Source organism: Prionailurus bengalensis, chromosome C2 (genome assembly GCF_016509475.1).
Source record: "Prionailurus bengalensis isolate Pbe53 chromosome C2, Fcat_Pben_1.1_paternal_pri, whole genome shotgun sequence".
NCBI classification, from domain to species: domain Eukaryota; kingdom Metazoa; phylum Chordata; class Mammalia; order Carnivora; family Felidae; genus Prionailurus; species Prionailurus bengalensis.
In genome coordinates, this window is record NC_057350.1 from 28,950,618 (window position 1) to 28,972,127 (window position 21,510).

Here is a 21,510-nt window from a genome sequence, read left to right on the forward strand (position 1 = left end):
ACTTTCCAAGCCCAAACCTGGCTCATGTCTGGTCTGGCAAGACAGTAGCCTCATGGAAAAACTGAAGTTGATTTTTGTCTTATATTGTGAGAATGATATATATTCATTATAGAACATTTAAAGATCATGTAAAAGTAGAAATGATTAAAATAATGAAGAGGTACACCTGGGTGGCTCAGTTCATGGTGCATCCAACTCTTGATTTTTGCTCAGATCATGAGCTCACAGTTCATGGGTTTGAGTCTCTCATCAGGCTCCACACTGATGGCATGGACCTGGCTTGGGATTCTCTCTCTCTCCCCATCTCTCTGTACCCTTCCTCCGCTCACATTCTCTCTCTCCTCTCTCTCAAAATAAATAAATAAACTTAAACAAATAATGAATAATATCTTAACAGGGTCAATATTTTCATATGGCTGGCAATTTTACTGAATATCATTAACATGAGATAAAGTTCATAGGACGTAAAACATATTCATAGTTATCATGTGACTAGGCCTACGAAATATATTTTGGACAATAAAAAACATTCATCGTAAAAACTTTTAACATTAACTGAATTTCCAATCAGAAATACTTAACTTGGAGCACCTGGGTGGCTCAGTCCGTTAAGCATCTGACTTTGGTTCAGGTTCATGATCTAGAGGTTCCTGAGATCGAGCCCCATATCGGGCTCTGCACTGACAGCTCAGAGCCTGAAGCCTGCTTTGGATTCTGTGTCTCCCTCTTTCTCTGTCCCTCCCTCACTCATGCTCTGTCTCTGTCTCTGTCTCTGTCTCTCTCTCTCTCTCTCTCTCTCTGTCAAAAATAAATAAACCTTAAAAATTTTTTTAAGAAAAGAAATACTCAACTAGACATGTTCCTTTAATGTGCTTAAGAGAAGAGGAAAGATCTAAGGCATAGAAGAAAGTACTAGGAACCAAGTGGCAGGAGGTAGGAGCAGGAAGTGTTCACAGAATGCTCTCTTTAATAGTGACTTAGCTCCATAACTATTTCTGACTACTTGGGTCTGGGATAAACCTGCTGGAGAACCCAGCTGGCAGGACAAGCGCTAATGCGGAGAGTTTGAAGCACAGCAGACTGCCTGGTAACCGTGATCATTACCCCAACCATAAAGAACATCTTGGGGTAACTTGACTCCCAGCATTTATTTTTGTATCCTTGCTCTTATTTGTTCTTTTCTGGCAGCATTCAGTTGATGGCTCAGACCTTTTGTAGCATATTGAAAAGGGTATAAACTATGCAGTAATACAGACTTTGGGCTAATATATTTTCAAAATGTTTCATGCCTCATTTCTCACGTAAATTCTGAGGTTGCTTTCAGCCTTCAGAGCGTCATTCATATTCATGATAGAAAAGAGGGATAACATTTATTACTTTCAGTGCTGGTGATATTAAGCACTGTCAAGCACCCCCACCCAGGACTGCACCAAAACATTTTCTCCCTAAGCTCCTTCAGTGGAAAAAGTGTTGCTGAGTGAATTCATTTTTAAAAGTATGCCTGCATATGTATGGGTGTGTTAGGTTCTCTTCTAAGGCTTACATCACTTCACACCCATTTCAACCAATTTCTTTTTTGATGGAGACTGCAAGGCTAGGTATTTGAATTCTCAGCTCCCCCTGTAGCTAGGGTGGTCATGGGATCCAATTCTGATCAGTGAATTATAGCTAGAAATGCCTGGTGGTGGAGTGGGTGAGGGGGTTCTTTTCGGGGGGGGGAAAAAAAAGCAAAGCCTCATGAGAAGAAAGCTTTGCCCTTTGCCCGTCTCCCTGCTGGAAGCTGGACATGGTATCTGCTGAGTTAACAGCTGTCTTTCAGCCATAAGGCCAAAGGCACATGTTAAGGATGGTGGGGCACAGGCATGGAGCCTGATTCATCAGCGACATTCCTGAGTTACTGCATCAGCATTGGGTTGCCTATATTTGGACTTCTTGTTGTGGGGAAACATAAGCCTTACACTTGTTTAAGCTGCTGCGATTGGGTTTTCTGTCCATTTTGTTTGTGAAATTGCCACTTTTGCTACTGCGGAACCTTGATTGCTCCAAACCTTGCCCACAGGGTTAGATGGTGGCTAGACTTGGCTCTGGTTGTGCCATCTAAACTAGCCTCCTCCAATTCTCGTGCAGTGTAATCAGTATCTAGAGTTGAGAGTTAGTCATTTAGTCTTTAAGAGGAAAACTGGATTAGTAACAGCAGCGACAACAACAAAAACCTCTTGGCTGCATGCAACCCATTGGCAACGTACAGACTTAAAACTGTTTCCGGTGCAGCACACCGCTGTTGGAAAAATACAGAGGTTGGATCAAAGCGGGACTGCTTTTTGGTGCACTTAACCGAGGGCACTGGACACCAGGTGGCTGGGGAAGAACCTTAAGGTTATGCCATGATCTGTGAATAAGCAGGAGAGGTAGGTCCCTCCTTGGCTTCCATCAGACAAGATTTGGAGTGGTTCTAAACAAAGATTGTGAACAAACGGTAAGGCAGGAAAAAAAGAGGCCAGAATGACAGATTGTTTAATAATTTGTTTTTTAACGTTAATTTATTTTTGAAAGAGAGAGAGACACAGAGCTCAAGTGGGGGAGGGGCAGAGAGAGAGGGAGACGCAGAATCTGAAACAGGCTCCAGGCTCCGAGCTGTCAGCACAGAGCCCGACACGGGGCTCGAACTCACGAACTGTGAGATCATGACCTGAGCCGAAGTCGGACGCTTAACCGACTAAGCCACCCAGGCGCCCCAACAGATTGTTTAAATAGCACTTGCAGTGTCAACCAAAAAGTAGTTTTTATGTATGATGTAATATAAAAATGAGCAAATTATGTTATGCATTGATCTTATTTTCAAGCACTTTCTTATCCATTATATAACTTTGCTACTGTCTTAGTTATCTATAGCTAAATAGCAAATTACTCCCAAAGTTAGGCGTTTAAAACAACGAACATGTATTGTCTCATAGTTTCAGAGTCGGGAGTTTGGGGATAGCTGGTAATTCTAGCTCAGGGTCTCATATGAGGTTGAAATCAAAATGTCATCTAAAAGCTACCTGTGGCTGAAGGGTCTGTTTTCAAACTCCTTCTCCCTACTGTAGCCAAGGGTTTGTATTCCTTGCTAATAGCTGTTTGGAGGAATTAGCCCCTCATCTTGCTGACCCTTCCATATGGCTGCTTGAGTGTATCATAGCATGGCACTTGGCTTCTCACAGAATGAGTGATCCAAGGCACAGGGTAAGAAGGGTACCATAATGTCTTTTAAGACTTAGTCTCAGAAGTCATACACCATCACTTCCACCTTATTCTATTTACTATAGACAAGTTATTAAATCCAGCTTATACTAAGGATAGGGGCATTACGACCCACCTTTTGAAGAGAGCAATATAGAACAATTTAGGAACATATTTTAAAACCACCAGAGCTACCTAATAATATTACAACGTTATAGATGGAGGAGTTTCCCAATATCCCAAGAGCAATATTATAACTCATTTTGCAGATAGAAAGAATGTAGAGCTCTATTTGTTATAGAAGAAAAATGAAACTTCTTTTTTTAATAGAAGATTTGAAAGAGTGGCTTTAGTTGGTGTTAAAGGAATATTGAATGTTAGTATGAAATCCATATCTTTGTCTCTGGTGAAATGAAATTAAAATCAGAGTAGATTTTCTTATTTTAGTATCCGAAGTCATTCTCTATCCATCTGTCTGTCTATCATCTATCTGTCATCTATCTATCTACCTATCTAATATCATCTATCCATCTATTTATTCCCTCATAAAACAAGGAAAAGAGGTTAAGCAGTTGCCACTTCAACTTTTAGTTTATACAAGGAAAATAAATGCCTGGTTCTAACAAATACATTTTATGAATGAACAAACTTAAATATATACAGGTATTTTCCCATCTTGACCACTTTAAAAGGTCGATAGGAGTTATTTGGGTATTCCTTAGCACAATTCTCATTTTTAAAAGAGTTATACAATACAAAAAATGTCTCATGAGCACATTCTAGTAACTTATACTGGGCCAAACACCAAGCACTAGTTGACATCATTAAAATGTAACACAAACCTAGAAATGTTGGCCTAATCCTCTAAAAATCCACATGCTACACCCAATGGCAAAATAAAATGCAGGCATTCAGTATGAGCTTCAGTCCCTTGAGCTATTTTGTATTTCTACTTGCTTCTCAGTCCTTGGCTAGGTAGGATTTGTGGGACTTCTGCTTAGCTTTGGACCTTATAGTAACCAAACTTGCTTTACCTTTACATGAGTTATAACTTTTGACTTTGGACTTGTTTAAATTCTCCGTGTCTCAGTTTCCTTATGTGTCCAATGGTGATGAGAAAAACTTCTTATGGTTGTTAAAAATATTAAATGAAACAGCATGCATATATTATCCCCAGATGTTCAGTGAACATTTGCATCCTCTCCCTAAACTCCTCTTAATCCTACTGTAGGCCCTACCCTCAAATAAAATTTGAAATTCCCTTCTATTCTATTACAAACTCCATCCAATGCCCCTAGCTTAATACCAGGTACATGGGTTTTTCAAGTAGATGTCTACAGTAAGGAGATTACATGGACAAGTACTAAACCTAAAATATCCTGTGCTATGATTCCAGATATTACTCAGCTCCAAATATATATGTGGTTTGATTTCACACTCTATCAGATATTCAACAAGGATGCCTATTGTATACCTGATAGTGAAGGGCGTTAAGGGATTAAGGTTTAGATTGCTTCATAAGCCATTTTCTTGGTTCTAACTCTTTCTACCAACTTCTGGGTATGGATCATGTGTTGGGACTAGAGAAAGTGAAGGATAGTAAGTGAATCCACTCTATATGTAATGTATATATGTAATATATATAAAACACCGGCACACGTATATTCACCTTTATATGTATGTATTTGATGAAACATTAATCAATGTATTTTGATGACTTGATTATTATAATTGAGAATATGGATCCTTTCCTCACTATTTTACACCTCTGTGCAGTTTTATTTATTTACTTTTGTTAAAGAATGTTAACATCGATCTTGTTTTTCTAATGCTAAAGAGGGTAACTTTTAATGGTGGAGTCTCTTTCGTTAGCAAAGACATGTAAAACCCGGGCATCTGGGTGGCTCAGTTGGTTCATGAGTTTGAGCCCCATGTCAGGCTCTGTGCTGGCAGTTCAGCCTGCTTCAGATTCTGTATCTCCCTCTCTCTCTGCTCGTCTCCCACTCATACATGCACACTCTCTCTCAAAAATAAATAAAGATTAAAAAATATTTTTTTAAAAGACATGTAAAACCTACTGCCAAAGAAATAGTAGAAAACTTCTCCCCAAATCATACTATTTTTTCTGTTTCCCTGTAATTTTAATGCAATGAGAATTGTTTTCTACAGTTCTTTATTACATTTGCCACATGGAAGTGTTTTTAGAGAATATAAAAAAGACTTGTTCTTATTGAAAAGCTTTCTGACTTAAGCATAAAGCAGTACCTTTAAAGAAAGATGAGTCTTTATTGTCAAAAAAAATTCCCCCAAATTTAGGAATTTTTCCTGAGATAAAGAAAATTTTGTAGTGTTAAAAAGTGTATCTTTGTGTGCCAACTCTCTCTTGTATTAAAATCCTCAGATCATATTAACCACCATCCTCTCCTTGTTGGCCATTGCTAAACACAAGTTCAGGAAATGGACATGTTTTAAAGGGTATGGAAAATTTCCAGGACACTCATGTGCGTCAGCAAGTCCCGTAGTGTTATGGAACTGAATATACTGTAAGCCCTCTTTACAATTTTTTTTCCAGACTTGCTTTTGGGAACACTGCAAGCTAAATGATACAGATTTATTTGATTATTATTTCCTAAAATGTAATATAACTTGCAGATTCTGTGGCAAATAGCTACTTTCAATAAATCATGTTTCTTGATGTAGGGATGAACATGATAATTTCAAGGCATCTCCTTTCACAGCACGCTCTTCCCAAAGATAATTAAGATGTTAACATCTAAGGTTCTAGAATAGTTTTCTTCTCAACAGTATTTTTTTTTTTTTTTTTTTTTTTTTTTTTGCCTAAGGGATGATAGCTATTCTAGGTAGGAAGAAGTGATGAAAAAGTACTGTTTAAATATTACTTCTATTTCCTGAAAACACTAATGTACTCTGCCCTTGCTGGTTCTCATGCCTTCTAAGTTTTTAATAACTAGTTAAATACCAAACAGCTGTAGGAAAAAAAGAAACCCGAATAATCATGAATACAAAAAGGACTTCCTAGATGAAAACGAAGCTATGCATTTGGGAGGACTATGAAATAACTTAATTAGAAACAGAATCAAAAGAACCCGATCAAGAGATCTGGAGCTACCCTGATGCTCTTAGGCTATTAATTTCACATTTCTGTGCCTCAGTTTCCTCCTTTTGAAAGTAAGGTATTGGACTAGATGAACACAAAGATCTTTTTAAGTTCTAATAATCTGTGATCAATAGTAGCTCATTCCTGCTTTTTTCCTTGATATTCTTCTCAGGTCTAAGAGTTTATGTAAAGTAACAAAAGAAGATACTTATCTAGTTTAATGTCCCTAAACTTATTACAAGAACAATGAATTCCTGTGATCCAAATCCTCATTTTATAGAAGCACAGAGAAGTGAAGTGGCTTGTTCAAGTTCACATGGCTAGTCACGAAGCAGGACATCACAGCAAAACAGTCACTTTGATGTGGAAATGTTGGGGTTCAGAGCCAACAGCCAAGAAAGAATTCTTGAGACATCTTCAGTGCAAAAAAGTGGTTTTATCAAAGCATGGGGACAGGACCCGTGGGCAGTAAGAGCAGCCCTGGGGTTATGACGGGTGACTGATTATATATTTTTAAGTTGGGAGGGGGTTAGGGATAGCCCAATTCTCTAAGGAATTTTGGAAGCAAGCTTTCCAAGACCTTTAGGAGGATAGCTATTGTTAGGAAAAGGTCATTTATTACTGTTTAGTAAAAACTCTGTCATGAGACCCTTCAGATGCATGTCAGTGTGCCATATGCTTGGTGGATGATTGCTAGCATAGATTTGGGGGGTAGAGATAAAGGAAGTTTCCCCAATAATTTTTATATGTTAAAGTAGACTTACAGGACTCTGGGGCGGTCAGGCTAATGTTAAGCTAAGATTGCCTCTTGCCCTTAGCAAAATGTCCTCATCAAGGCAGCTGAGTTCCTAGAGGAACATCACTCTGACTGTCTCAAGGATTTGTCAATGGGCTGTAAGTTGTAAGGAAATTTAATTTTCTTTTGCCTTTGTTTCCCACATCAGCTTATCTGCAGACCAAGGCTGATTCTATCAAGTCAGGGTTTCCCTGACATTTTTGTTTATTTCTTGTAGAGATTATAACTCCTCGATACAAGGGTTGTATTTTTTTCTATGTAATTTCCTATATTCATAGCTCCTTGTATGCTAGGAATCTAGTAGATGTTTAATAAAAATTAACTAATTTGCATACTGGCACTTATATTTCCTACTGTGTACATTTTTGGGGGTCAGTCAAAGAATGTACCTAAAGAGAAATATTCCTATGAATAGTTCTAGAAACTTCTTTGAAATTTCAGAGCAGACGCTATTACGTGGAAAGTAATCTCTGACTTGATGTAATCCAGGCAGCCCCCGGGTAGCCTCAATGTCTTCACATTAAAAGACTGACCCCAACCTGTGGGTAAAGGAGCAAAGAGCAGTCTTGGCTCCCAGACAGAAGTAGGAGAGATGACCATGGAGCTGTAACTTCCTTGTGCTGTGGAGAATAGAGCCCATGTGGCACATTATTCCAAGACCAGAATTGTGAACACCAAAACCTGCCTGAGACGAAGCAGAAGGAGCCAGAAACATGTATTAGAACTTGAGGACGTGATTTGTATTTATATAGTGGGATAAGACTGTTACATAAAGGGCTTTGTTAGACTTGCAGAATTACACCGCTTAGCTGTTCAAATGCCTGTTAATTCTCCAGGCAGGTGCAGTTCCCTTCCCCACTTTACCTTATGCAATCTTTCTCTCCTGTGAGTAACCATCACATTTTATTTGTACTTCTCACATGACACACATTAACCTTTTCTTCCAGATGTATTTTTAGCCAGCTGTTCAGCTCACATCTATTTATTGAGCATATTAGAGACTAGGTTTGAGATGTGCAAAATAACTCTGGAACCCCAAAGAGCTCAACCTTTTCTTGGAGGGGACAGGCACAGAAACAGACTACTGATTTTTAAAATCACTCATACTAAGCAATGACAGACAAATACCTGAATCTCCCAAAGATTATATGCTTAGTAAATGTGTGTTGAATGAATAAATATTTTATAATTCTTCTAGGAGAGTGTATTCTATTTCCCTAATTCATTCAATTGAATATGCATTCAACCGCCTTTTTAAAAATTGTGCTTGACCTTATTTTAAGTATTGGTCCAGCATTTTATCTTAATTTCTATTATTAAAAAAATAATAAATTTTGTAATTATAATTACATAAGAATACCTAGCATCAACATGGCAATTTTTCCACCAATTATTTTTTCAATCAATATTTCATTTATACAGATGAAATATTTTCTTTTTTTTTTAATTTTTTTTAACGTTTATTTATTTTTGAGACAGAGACAGAGCATGAACGGGGAAGGGTCAGAGAGAGAGGGAGACACAGAATCTGAAACAGGCTCCAGGCTCTGAGCTGTCAGCACAGAGCTTGACGCGGGGCTCGAACTCACGAACAGTGAGATCATGACCTGAGCTGAAGTAGGACGCTTAACCGACTGAGCCACCCAGGTGCCCCCAGATGAAATATTCTCAAATTGTCATTTTAGTTAGTTGTAGTTCCAAGAAAGCAGTAAAATAATCCTCTGAAAAGAGACTTGTTTATTTTTATATGTTTGCATTGATTGATTCTAGTTTATAATTCTTGGTTTTATTACTGTGCATTGAGTTACAAAGTGTTAATTGATCACTGTGACCTTACAAATTATCTTTTTAGAGTATGTTTTAAGTCGTAAATAGACAGTAGTCACTTTTATATAGAAGTGAATGCACATACAGCTTCGAGGTTTTAATAATCTCACCACTTAAAACCAATTCCTTTTGTTTTTACCATGAAGATAACTTTCCTCATTTTTACCCAGTCCCTAGGTATCTTTTTTTTCAAGTGGCTAGAAATAAATTCACAGTGAAAACACTGGGTACTTATGTTCTGCTTGGCAGAAATAGATTTGATTATAAAACCTGTATTCTAGGGGTACCTGGGTGGTTCAGCCGGTTGAGCGTCCAGCTTCGGCTCAGGTCATGATCTCACAGTTTGTGAGTTTGAGCCCCGCATCAGGCTCTGTGCTGACAGCTCAGATCCTGGAGCCTGCTACGGATTCTGTGTCTCCCTCTCTCTCTGCCCCTCCCCCTCTTGCGCTCTGTCTCTGTCTCAGAACATTAAAAATAAAAACAAAAACAAAAAAAACCCTGCATTCTAAATATGTTTTTTTAAAATATAGAATTTCTCTCAATTATAGGAGTAATATGTCTTTATTGTAGAAAAATTGGGAAATGCAAACTATTTAAAGAAGGAAAAGAAAGCCACTTAGAGTGGTGTTCATACTTTCTGTGCAAATGTACGTACTGACTTTTTACTTAATAGTGTATTGTGACCATTGAAAAATCATTTCTAAAACCCTAAAATTGGCAAATCTTTGGTAACTAAGTGAAGAGTCAGAAGACTAGGGCGCTGAGAAGAATTGTCAAAGCAAAATATATGAAACTATCTGAGGTTTCATTTCAGAGTGTTCACTACAGCCTTCCTTTAAAATAAGCCAAGATAATTAATTTTAAAAGATCTCTGTTTCCCATGTTGAAGAAATTATATGAAATAGACGTCAAGTGATCAGACTTTTTCTATTTGAATACTTGTTAAAAAGGTCATGAGAGAGGAACAATTCATTTTTTAAATCAGAAGAACAAAAAAAAAAGAACAAAGGGAAATTATTTTACTTCATGCAAAGTCTATCGTTACTTTCCAGCTTCCTTTTCAATTCAGACAGGTGGTCTGGATTTATTTAGTTTCCATAAGCCTAAATTTCTTCTGTGTAAAAGAAGGGATCCTATTGGAAAAAACAAATTAAATTCCCCTGTAGTGAAATATGTATGTTAAATAAGATGTGTGTGTGTGTGTGTGTGTGTGTGTTTGAGGTGTTTAATACATTTACATATTTATATCTGTATATAAATATATAATATATAAATAAGATAAAAATAATAATGATGTATTTATATACACATGAAACAGGAGGTATATATATAAAAAAGAATAGGCCTATAAATCTAAGAGTGTCCACCTGATACTTATCCTCCATTGAAGAGTCATATTTAATTTATAAATCAAAACCTTGGGTTTGGTTGGTCTTAATTTGGCTTTCAATCCTAGATAACTAGTAATTATGTTAGCTTCTAAAAATCTTGTGAGAAAGGACATTGGATTAAAAGTCATAATATTTGATTCTCATCCTAGCTCTATTATTAATGAATTATCTTTCTCTGGATAAGCCACTTAGCTTCTCTGGTTTTTCTCATTTTTTAAAATGCTGGTAGACTAGATGTCCAATAAGTTCCATCCTAGTTCCTAAAATATGGTTGTAAGACTAATCCAGTTCAATAATTCATTGATGCTATTTTCTAAAAATTATTCTATCATCCTAATAGTCAAGCAAAGTGTCAGAATGAGGTGTATTTAATCTAACACTTCTAACCAAATTTTTACATTATTTAAGGAATATGAACAAAATTAATTGAAGTATATACATACTTATATATGAAAGATACAGAATATACATAGCAAAACATACATATGGGAAATATTTAATTTATATTCACATATAATTATCATTTTATTGGAGAAAATTTAAAAGTCAACTAGATACACTAATTTTCTTATCTCTTCTCATTTTCAACTTCCAATGCTGTTCTTTGCATCATTACATTTTAAAGAAATATATTTTACCAAATCAAGTCTTCATCCGTTTATTCATTCATTCATTCATTTCATATCATTACTTCAACTAATTCATAGAGAGTACCAACTATCAACAATGTTATAGGTATTAAGGATACTGCATGGTACCTATATGGAAGGTTATGGCTCCTGTCTTCTTCCTTCAGTTTAGAGTCTATCAGGAGGAAAGACATTTAACCATGATGACAAAAATATAAATCTGAAACTGTGGTGAAAGCCAAGAAGATAAAAGAATGGGGACCTAATTTGGGCTTGGGAGTCAGGAAAGATCTCTCTGAAAAAATGGCATTTAGTATGAAGTCTCTGCGGTGAGTAGGAATTAACTAATCCAGGAGAAATAGAATAAGCATTCCAGGCAGAGGGAGCAGCATACATAAAAACACTGAGAAAAAAGAGCTCTGGAGGTTGGGAACCTAAATATGTTTACCTGGTGAGTGTGAAGGGAGCCTGGAAACACAGGTCATACAGACCGAGTCAAGTATTTTGGATTGTATTTAAAGAACACCAGGAAATTTGGAGGAATTTAAGCAAGATGGTAATATCATCAGATTTATATCTTTCAAGGAGAACTCTAATATTTTATTGGGCATCAACTGGAGGAAGGCAAAAGAAAAAGAAAACCGATTAGAGATTTGCAGTTGGGTGGTAACAATGGAAATGGTGAAAAAGAAACAGATTCAAGATACATTTAAAGAACAGACCAAACTCAGTAATGGAACAGACCAAAGTTAGTAATGAAATAAATATAAGTCGACAAAGGAGAGTAAGTGGCAAAGGTGATAATCTTATTTACGGAATGTGCAATACGGTGGAGGAAGATGGCATTCACTGAGTGGAAGAATACCAGATGAGAATCATGTTTGGGGGCTAGAGGTCAGTCTTGATAGGGCTTATAAATCATTTTAGAGAGACGGTTGAGTATGTGAGTCTGAAGCTCTGAAGGAAGCTCTGAAGAAATAAATCGGGAATCATCAGCATTTAAGTGGCATTGTGTGTGTGTGTGTGTGTGTGTGTGTGTGTAACGAATGATGAATGATAGTGATATAAGACAAGGGCCCAGAGCTAGTTGTAAAGGATTTAAGCATTTAATTTTGAGAGAAGGGAATTGTCAGCATGTAGGGGTTAGAGAAAGAATGGCCAAAAAAATTGGTGAAAGGAAAACCAGAGAACATGGTGTCCCAGAAACCAAGAAAAGAAAGTATTTCTTGAAGGTCGTCACGGTCAGTATTGCTGGATACCAAGCAGTAATGGAGTTTGGGAATGGTTCATTGGAAAACAAAGGCAATCTAAATGGAATATCAGAAACACAAGCTGATTGCTGAGTACATGATGTGATTTGAAGGGATGAGAAATGAAAGGAATTAGGGGAAGTAAACATAGTTGACTTTTCTGAGAAGTATGCATGGGAAAGGGGGCAGAAAGGGTGGTAAATAAAATATGGTAAATTAACGATGGATCAGATCAGAGCATATTGGAATGCTTTTGGGAAAAGTCCTTTAAAAAGTAAGATGATCACAAAGAGGGATCAGTAAAGAGGGAAGACGAATAAAAATGTAAACCAAATGTGTCACTTGCCTGATTAGAACAAAATACATGCTCTTCAACTGTTCTACAGAGGCCTCCCTGAGAGCCCCTCATTAAGTCTCTGGCTCATCTTATGACCCTCTTCCCTCCTTTCTCTTCCTTGGGGCAAATGCTAAGAATTCTTCCCGGAATTTCAGCTGTAGAACCCCTGCACATGTCTTATCCTCACAGGAATTCTCTTCCCTCTGCTCTTTGCCTAGCTGACCCTTCTCTGTTATTTAAATCATAGTCCTAGAAATGTCCTCCCTGACTGTTCGTGGAGCTCAAAACTGTCTCCAAATCTTCACATCTGAACTGAGGTTCAGGCCTCAGTTTTAGTGAACATCCTCCATCAACCAATGTAAATTAGTAACTGTCCTCCCATCTACACTCAGTCATGCTGTTCTTAGCATAGCCTATGGCACATTTTCTTGTTTATGTACTTGTTTATTTGTTTATGGTATGTCATTTCTCTCTAGAATGTAGACTGTATGAAAGCAGAGGTCTCATTTCACGTACTCAGTGCCACATCCCCAGAATGCATGATAATGTTGGCATATCGTAGATGCTCAATAAACTTTTGCTGATTGGTTGAATGGTAAGTTCAATTTAAAAGTCAGTCTTCGGGGCGCCTGGGTGGCTCAGTCGGTTAAGCGGCCGACTTTGGCTCGGGTCATGATTTCGCAGTCTGCGAGTTCGAGCCCCGCGTCGGGCTCTGTGCTGACAGCTCAGAGCCTGGAGCCTGTTTCAGATTCTGTGTCTCACTCTCTCTGACCCTCCCCCGTTCGTGCTCTGTCTCTGTCTCAAAAATAAATAAACGTTAAAAAAATTAAAAATAAATAAATAAATAAATAAAATAAATAAATAAAAGTCAGTCTTCTTAGAAAACATCTAGGAATTAAAAGGCACATTATGGGGCTCCTGGGTGGCTCAGTCGGTTAAGCATTCAACTTTGGCTCAGGTCACGATCTCATGGTTTGTGAGTTCAAGCCCCGCATTGGGCTCTGTGCTGACAGCTCAGAGCCTGGAGCCTGCTTCAGATTCTGTGTCTCCCTCTCTTTCTGCCCCTCCCCTGCTCACACTCTGTCTCTCTCTGTCTCAAAAATAAATAAACCTTTAAAAAATAGAATAAAAGGCACATTATTGTAATTTTAATCAAATTTAGCACAAATTTATAAGTAATAGATTAGGAGACTACAGTGAATAACAATTTTGAAAATATTCTAAAGGATTTCTTTTTAATAGATAATCTTAATGATTCTATATCTCTTATCATAATTTTTATTCTAAGTTTCATCACTCAGGTATGTACTACCTAATAGCAAGAGAAAGCTTTTTGGAAGTAGTTTGCTGTTAGAAAGTAGCCAGTCTAGTGTAAAAAAATGTACTGTGGATAATCCATTTGGTAGATAAAACATATGTATGAACTCAAAAGTGTATTTACATTTAGCAAACATTTATCAGGCCATGTACTATACTAGACATGTAATTGAAAAATGAGTAAAATGCAATAGACTGATCTCTATTAACTCAAAGCTCCATGAGTGATTAAAGATACGAAAGTTAACAAGACTCTGCTTTAAAAAGGCTATAACACAGTTTGAACAAAATAATGAGAGGTCAGTTTGTTTTAACACCTCTGGGCCATGAGATCTCACTTATATGAATTTAGACACTATACAAATGCTTCTCTTCCTCCTAGGGGCAAATCATTAATATGGAATTCAGTTACCCTGGTATGTAACACCTTTCCCCATATCAAGTGAAAGTCATTTTCACAAAGAAGGGGGAGGGAAAAGGCCATTTTTGATGCCAGTGTTTCAGTGGAGCAATTAAGCATTGGCTGGAATAGGAAGAGGTTGCTATAAGAAAAAAAGTACAACAAAGAAAATTGTGTTCAGTGGTTGTGCAATGTCAGCTTATTATTTCTGGAAGAGCCTAAAGATTAGAAAATGACTCTTCTTGAGTTACAGGGCCTGTAAAACTGAGTAACTCAGAAAATACTGAAGAGGAACACAGGAGAAAATGATACAAAAGTAAACAGCAATAGAAATTGTGTTGAGCTGAGCATGACCTTTGGAAGAGAGGGAAGATTCTGCATATCAAGAAAATCTCATCCCAGGCCTCTCTGAAAGATTAAAATGATTTCAATATTTCCCCATTTATTTAACGCAAACAGGTATGGCTTGCTCTGACAAAACGTCACATTTCCTACTTAGGTGCCATTATGCAGAGACAGAGCATCAAGTTTATATTGGCTGCTCAAAGTCATTCTTAAAGACCAAGAACAAGTGCTGAATCTAATGACTGGAAATGCTTGGATGCCAGAGAGCCTTTTCTTGCAAACATTTCTCTGGGCTTATAGTCTCTCTCAAAGGATGGGAAAGCACTATTATAAATATTTCTCATTCAAACATTAATGAGGAAGCAAAGTCATTCACCTTTTGCGAACTGCAGTATCTGTTTAGATGTCATTTATCAGCCGTTGAATGGAAAGGATAGGCAAAAGCAGAGAGAAATATTTCTGAGTCCAGCGATTTCTGGATGAGAAAGAAGTATTCCTCTATGTAATACTTCATATCTAATTAACATCACAGAATACAACTATTTTACCAATTAGTATTAAATTTAACATATAAAATATCAGCTTCCAAAATATTGTGAAATTGTTAAAAGTAGGTTATCCTAAATATAATAAGTAAAAGCAGTATAAATACAAATTTGCCAACATTAAACTCGTGGGAAGCGTTTCTGTACCTTCCGAAGAAATTTTGAGTCACAAGCGTTACTAATTCTTTTATCCATATTTTTTGCTATAATAAACCAGTGACACTTATATACTATAGTATAGAACAATATGGCTGTCTTTTTTTTCCTCAGTGTGTATCTAAGAAGCAAGAAGCAATATTCAAAGAAAAGTATATTATTTGAAAACATTTCATGCTTGAAATAAAATGCTGGTTTACCAGAAATTTCCAAAAGAAAAAATGAAGAAAAATGAAGAAAATTTAAATTCTGTTTTTGTTTTTTTGTGCATACCATCAGTCTGTTCCAACAATTTGCAAGTAGCAACTTTAAACCTCTTATTCCTTCTTATCCTGCAAAGACCTTGCGTCTTTCCACTATTTCACACTGAGCACAAGCACATAGATGGCACCAGATTCCATCCATTTTGTTGCATTTTGAAGTTAAAAAAGAAGGTTAAAAAAATGCCCTACTTTATTATGACCGGCTGGTTGTAATATATTTTACAAGTTTGAAACCAAAAAATTGTCTGCTTTCAAGTTATTGCTTAAAATTGTCTCAGGCTACAGGTTTTGAGGTCACATTATTAATTTTCTCATATTTATGATCTCGACACATTTTAAATTTAATCTTTTGTGAAGAATAATTTGTCCCTACCTTGAGCTGTGTTTGTGCTAGGCTGTAAGATCAGGCGGTGACCCAGCGGAATCAATGGGGACGTTAAAGAGACTACAGAAACTGGTTTGGACCAAGAAAGCCAGGGTGCCGAGTCTGAATGAGATAAAACCCACATTAATAAACCTTGGTAAGTAAGAAGTCAAAAAGCTGCCAAAAATTCTTTGAGAAAGAATTTGAGTAGCATATATAAAATGAAGGCCATTTTGATAAGGTCTTAAAATAACCATTAAATCTTCAGGGTTTTTAAATTAGAAATTTATTTGTGAAACAGATATCCTTACCCTATTCCTGAATTTTGTTTTATATACCATATCTCTTTCCCTTCAAGACAAGACTCAGGGATAGCATGGGAGAACGAGATAATAAGGGTCCTAATTGTTCATTATTCCCATTCTTTGGCCACGGGAAACAGTATTTTTCAATTTTTATGTGAGTGCAGCAAAACGGCATGTCATGACATGCAACTTTGAAGTTCATTTATTCACAATTACATGCTATTAATCATAATCTTTGGTTTACATCAATGAAACATTTGAACTGAAAGAGATTCTGTGAGGGGGTATAGCTCAGGGGTAGAGCATTTGACTGAAAGAGATTCTGTGATATGGTATAATTTCCATACATGGGTCACATGTATTTCTATTTTCTGTGATTGTTTTATATATTCCTAGAAATTTCATCAGACCCTTCACCACATGTAAAAATACAGGTCTCACTAATCAACTCCATAGTATTAAAGATATACTTTCTCTTTGTTGTTCTCTCAGTCTTGTTCTTCCTTTTCCAAAGTATTTCACTATGAGAAACACTTTATGCATAAATCTATTTATAGACTGATATCAGAAAAAAATTAGAATACCATTGGTATTTCAGCCCATGTCCACTGAGATTTCATTTTTTTATTTATGTACAGGGAATAATTCATTTACTTTCTTATGATGCTCTCTATACACATTATTTCCAAAAATCAAAAAAAAAAAAAACTTAAGAATACAAGCACACTGGGACACCTGGGTGGCTCAGTTGGTTAAGCATCCGATCCCTGATTTTGGCTCGGGTCATGATCTCATGGTTTGTGTGATCAAGCCCCATGTTGGACTCCACACTGACAGCACAGAGTCTGCTTGGGATTCTCTCTATCCTTCTCTGTCTCTGACCCTCCCCTCGCTCTCTCTCAAAATAAATAAATAAACATTAAAAAAAGAATGCAAGCAGACCATACCATGTTTCTATGATATGGGGAATTTTTTAGTTTGTAATTTTTCTAAAATATCTTTTAGTATACTATTTGCATGTGGCTTTCAGTCAGTGTAGCCAGACTATATATAATCGTTATATACAGCTTCAAAATCTTTTAGGTCAATCTGTTCTTACAAAACAAATCATTTACTATACAAGGGATTACTCTTTAAAGAATTGCAATTTAAATTATTTTGTGAAGGTAAATGAATTCCTGGTTTGCCCTGTGGTGTTCATTCATTTCTACTATATCAAAGGAAGTTTAAAATCCATATTATATGCTTACCTGATTTTTCTTTGTAATTCAGAAGATGAAGATGAAACTTTAATTTCCTGTATGAAATTAACCAAATCCCAAGAAAAGAAAATTAGTAATGTTAGCACAAGGGGAAAGGAAGAAATGGAGAGGAGATTGGATTCTATTTCTGCATCACTGGTTGGATCCAGCATTTCCACTGGAGGCAATATGGCAGAAATGTTATCACACAATGAAGGTGAAGTTCAGATGTGGAACAGCTGGAAGCTTTTTCCAGAAACCCCTCTCTGGACACGTGTTGATTTTCAAATTGCCCAAGTTGGACCCTGGAACGACTGTTCGCGCTGCACTCACCACCCACAACTCAAGTCTTCTTGTACAGATATGGATCTCCCACATTCTTGGGTAAGTTTGTAAACTGAGGAAATGCACCGTCTCATCTCGATGTTTGTACCAGCCAGAAAGAAACAGATAATAAAAGTGCTAATCAGTCAACTGTATCAGTGTCAGGAAAAGTTACCAAAACTAGAGTTGTCTTTCCAGAAAGCATTGCAGCTCTTGTGACTTTTGCTATCACGTTACTATAGTGTGTATATATATTCCTTGTGTTCAAATAAACTACTGCACAATAGTTTTGAGATAATTTTTTTTAGTTGAAAGAAAACTTTGGATGTTGATTCAGCTCAAGAAGGTGTGGATTGAATTGTCTACATCACTGCTGTGGTCATGAAGTTTCTGTGACAAATAATAGCTAATTTAAATGAGCATTTTCTATGTGCCTGCCATTCCCCTAAGCCCTTCATTCTTTTATTTAAATCTCACAACAATCCTGTAAGGTAGGGAATGTTATTTTAATGCTAATTCCCCCATTTTATAATTGAGACAAATGAGACACAAAAAGATAGCAATAGGTACAGTGTCACAGAGCCAACAAAAGTGGAACCAAGATCAATCATACACTGAGGATCCTGCTTTTAGCTAATAATAGTGTTTCCCATCTACTGAACTAGGCCCTAAGGCTATATGGTACAAGAGAAAGAGTGTGGACTCTGGAGTTACAGAAATTTGGGTTTGGATCCAAGCTCTTCTATTTGTTTAGCTTAGGCAAAATATTAAAACATGTTCATCTTAATTGTATCAACTGTAAAATGGAAGTAGTAATATTAAATTCATGAGGTAATTAGGAAACTGAAATTAAATAGTACAAATATTCTAGCACTTAAGAGCAATTTTTTTTCACCTTGGTTATAAGTTACTAAAGGCACGTGTTATATACCTTTATTTCTCTACAGTTCATGGTCATTTGAGCTTGTAGGGAGTGAATGGAACAACTTTGTGAATGCAGGAACCCTACTCTACACCACTTGGCTTTAAGAATCAGTCTCTCATTAGAGGCTGTATTTCATGGTGCATTAGCGCTCTCTGAAGAGGCTTGGAGTCTTTTTCCTCTTTTAAGAGTTGTGTATTAAGTTAGGTCTTTGCAGACTAGTGCTAAAGTAATCTGTGTTCAAAGTACCACATTAAATATTACAGGTGTCTAATAGCAGACTCAGAACTGATAAAACTGTCCAACATCAATTATTTTTAGGAATGTCTCTCCCAATTCCTTAGTCTTCATCTTCTCCTGTGGGGCTTCTGGGCTTTGCAAGCTTCCTCCCGGAGCACTTTCTCGGAGAGCAGCTGATAATATAATTAGGATCTACTTCTGAAGACTCCCCCTGACAGCTTTAGAATCGGGATCAAGAATAAGGACTACTCGGCAAGTAGCAAAGCTGGTGTATAAAAATCTAAATTCAAATATTCAGAGCTTCTTTCAAGAATAACATCTGGATTCCTTAACTTGGCATTTCTGGATTTTAGCAGTCTGACCTCAGTCTAACTTCTCAGCTTGATCTAAAGCTTCCTTATGGAAAACTTGTGTTGGACTGCCAAACTGAATGATCTGCTTCTTCCTAATGACTGTCTCGCTCTTTCCTGCCTCTTTATCTTTGTGTTTATGTATCAGCCTCTGCCTAGCGTGCTATTCTTGCCGTTAACCATTACCCTATCCCTCAGATTACTTTGTCCTTTAGAAATGCTACCTGGGTCGTGCCATATAAAAATAATTGCTTCTTCCTTTGAACTTTTTAGGGAACTTAAAGGCATTTTTCCTTCATTATATATTTTTAAAACACATATTGGCATCACTTGTATCAGTTCACAATATTAGACACTAGGGAATACAGAGCCAAACAATACATACACTCCCCCTGTCTTCATGGACCTTACTGAGTACTACTCTATGGTAGAATTAGTTGGGCATCTGTTTATTTCCTATAATACTTGTCTTTGTATGCTCTCTAATCCCTAGAGTATTATGGGAACTCAATAAATACTTGAGTAGCATTTCCTCACTAAATAAATGGAGTTTTAGAAACCAACAGACTTTATTTCCATAGATCTACATGGAACATTTATCCTTATTCTTTGAACTATTCTCATATTAATCCAAAATATATAAACTCAGTTATCATGCGTATGTGTTTGTGAATGTGCGTATAGATCTAAGTATATATACATAGTAGCATTTTTCTTTTCTTTTTGGTAGTTTTGTCTATTATAGTTCATACCTAAATGATTAAGTAAACGAGTCTTATCTGCAGAAGGTCAAACATATCTACAGAATACACACAATTTCAGATGATAACATTCAGCATTTGTGACAGGAAAACCTCTCTGGATTTGGAGAAAGGGTTCAAGAACATGTTAGAGTTAAATTGGTTTGGTAAACTTAATGAGACCACTTACACTCAGGGATTTGAGACATAGAATGAAAGGAGTTGGATGAGTGCAAATTATTATTTTTATATTCTACAATATATTCTATAATAATACCAACTGAAAAATACCCAGTTTCATTTTAGCATAGCTGGTATTTTTTTCTGTAGTAATTGCAGGGTTATTACTTGGGTTATACTTTAACTTTCATTCTATAGAAAGTACAGAAGGCAAATAGTGTTGAGGGAAAGTTTTGCTTCTGAAATGAGTGTTACCATCAATGACAAGTAGTTAGAGGTGACATTTTTGCAATTTTAAAGGGTAAAAGTATGACCATATTTAAAAAAAATATGTACCAACATATACAGACATGCTGGAGCTGAGCCAAACCCCCACATTTCAAGGGAAATAAACCAATCCACAAAGACGCTAGTTTCCCCTTAACTTCAAATATTTCAGCAATAGTAGATTCATTTGATGCCATTATCAAAGCAGAGTTTTCAGGTGGCCTGAAACTGACTTGTCTTGCAGAAAGTTTTTATTCATCCTAGTCTGATTCTCGACTAAGCCCTGCGGGCTCATACTCTCAAAGCTGGTTCTGATAGAACTGGGTTTAACACCGGTTCTGACATCGCCTGCAGAGTGAGCTTAGGCAAATTCTCTACCCTCTTTAACCCACTAATTCCAGTTCTGTGCATTGCTTTCCAACTCTGCTCATCCCCTTTCTTCTGAGTGAATTTGTGTGTGCTGAAAACACCCATTTGTAAACCAAGATTATTGATGTCTATCATGCAAGGCTGTTGGGGGAGATTAAAGAAAATGGTGCCAGGACTCAGTTGATAGCCGATAATATTTATACCCAAACCAAAGAATCTAGAGGCTTGTGCTAGACTTGGAAAGAAGCAACATTTTATTCAGTTGAGATGCCATAAACAAACTGAAGCCAGACAGGGAAATGTATTATTTGTGAAGGGCTTTTCACAGTAGTCAACAGGAGAGGAACGAGACATACACAGATATTTAACGCACAGTTTAGTTGTTTGCAAGGTCTGTGGGATCTGGGGCGTGGGGAAAGATATGTGATTATGGAATTGATATAAACTGAGAAGGGTAACGCCAGATTTATGAAAGTGTATACTCCACAAGAAAAGTGTGAAGAGAAAAACTACTTAAGGACGCAGAGCTCTTTTTTTCATATCCAAGATGAGTGGTGTAGAGAGGGGTTTCAGATGGCTTTAAGAAAGGTAATAGTGAAGGTAGCCAAAAATAAT

General features: G+C 36.7%; 1 protein-coding gene across 2 annotated transcripts in view; it reads left to right on the plus strand.

Moving 5' to 3' along the window:
* The window catches only part of SAMSN1 (SAM domain, SH3 domain and nuclear localization signals 1), a 139,511-nt gene that overhangs the window by 38,507 nt on the left and 79,494 nt on the right, over window positions 1–21,510 (plus strand). For both annotated transcript variants that reach the window (XM_043593838.1, XM_043593839.1), the window contains 2 exons: window positions 15,988–16,114; window positions 17,535–17,887. In XM_043593838.1, coding sequence (XP_043449773.1) covers window positions 15,988–16,114; window positions 17,535–17,887 — 480 coding nt within the window. The remainder of the gene's footprint in view (window positions 1–15,987; window positions 16,115–17,534; window positions 17,888–21,510) is intronic.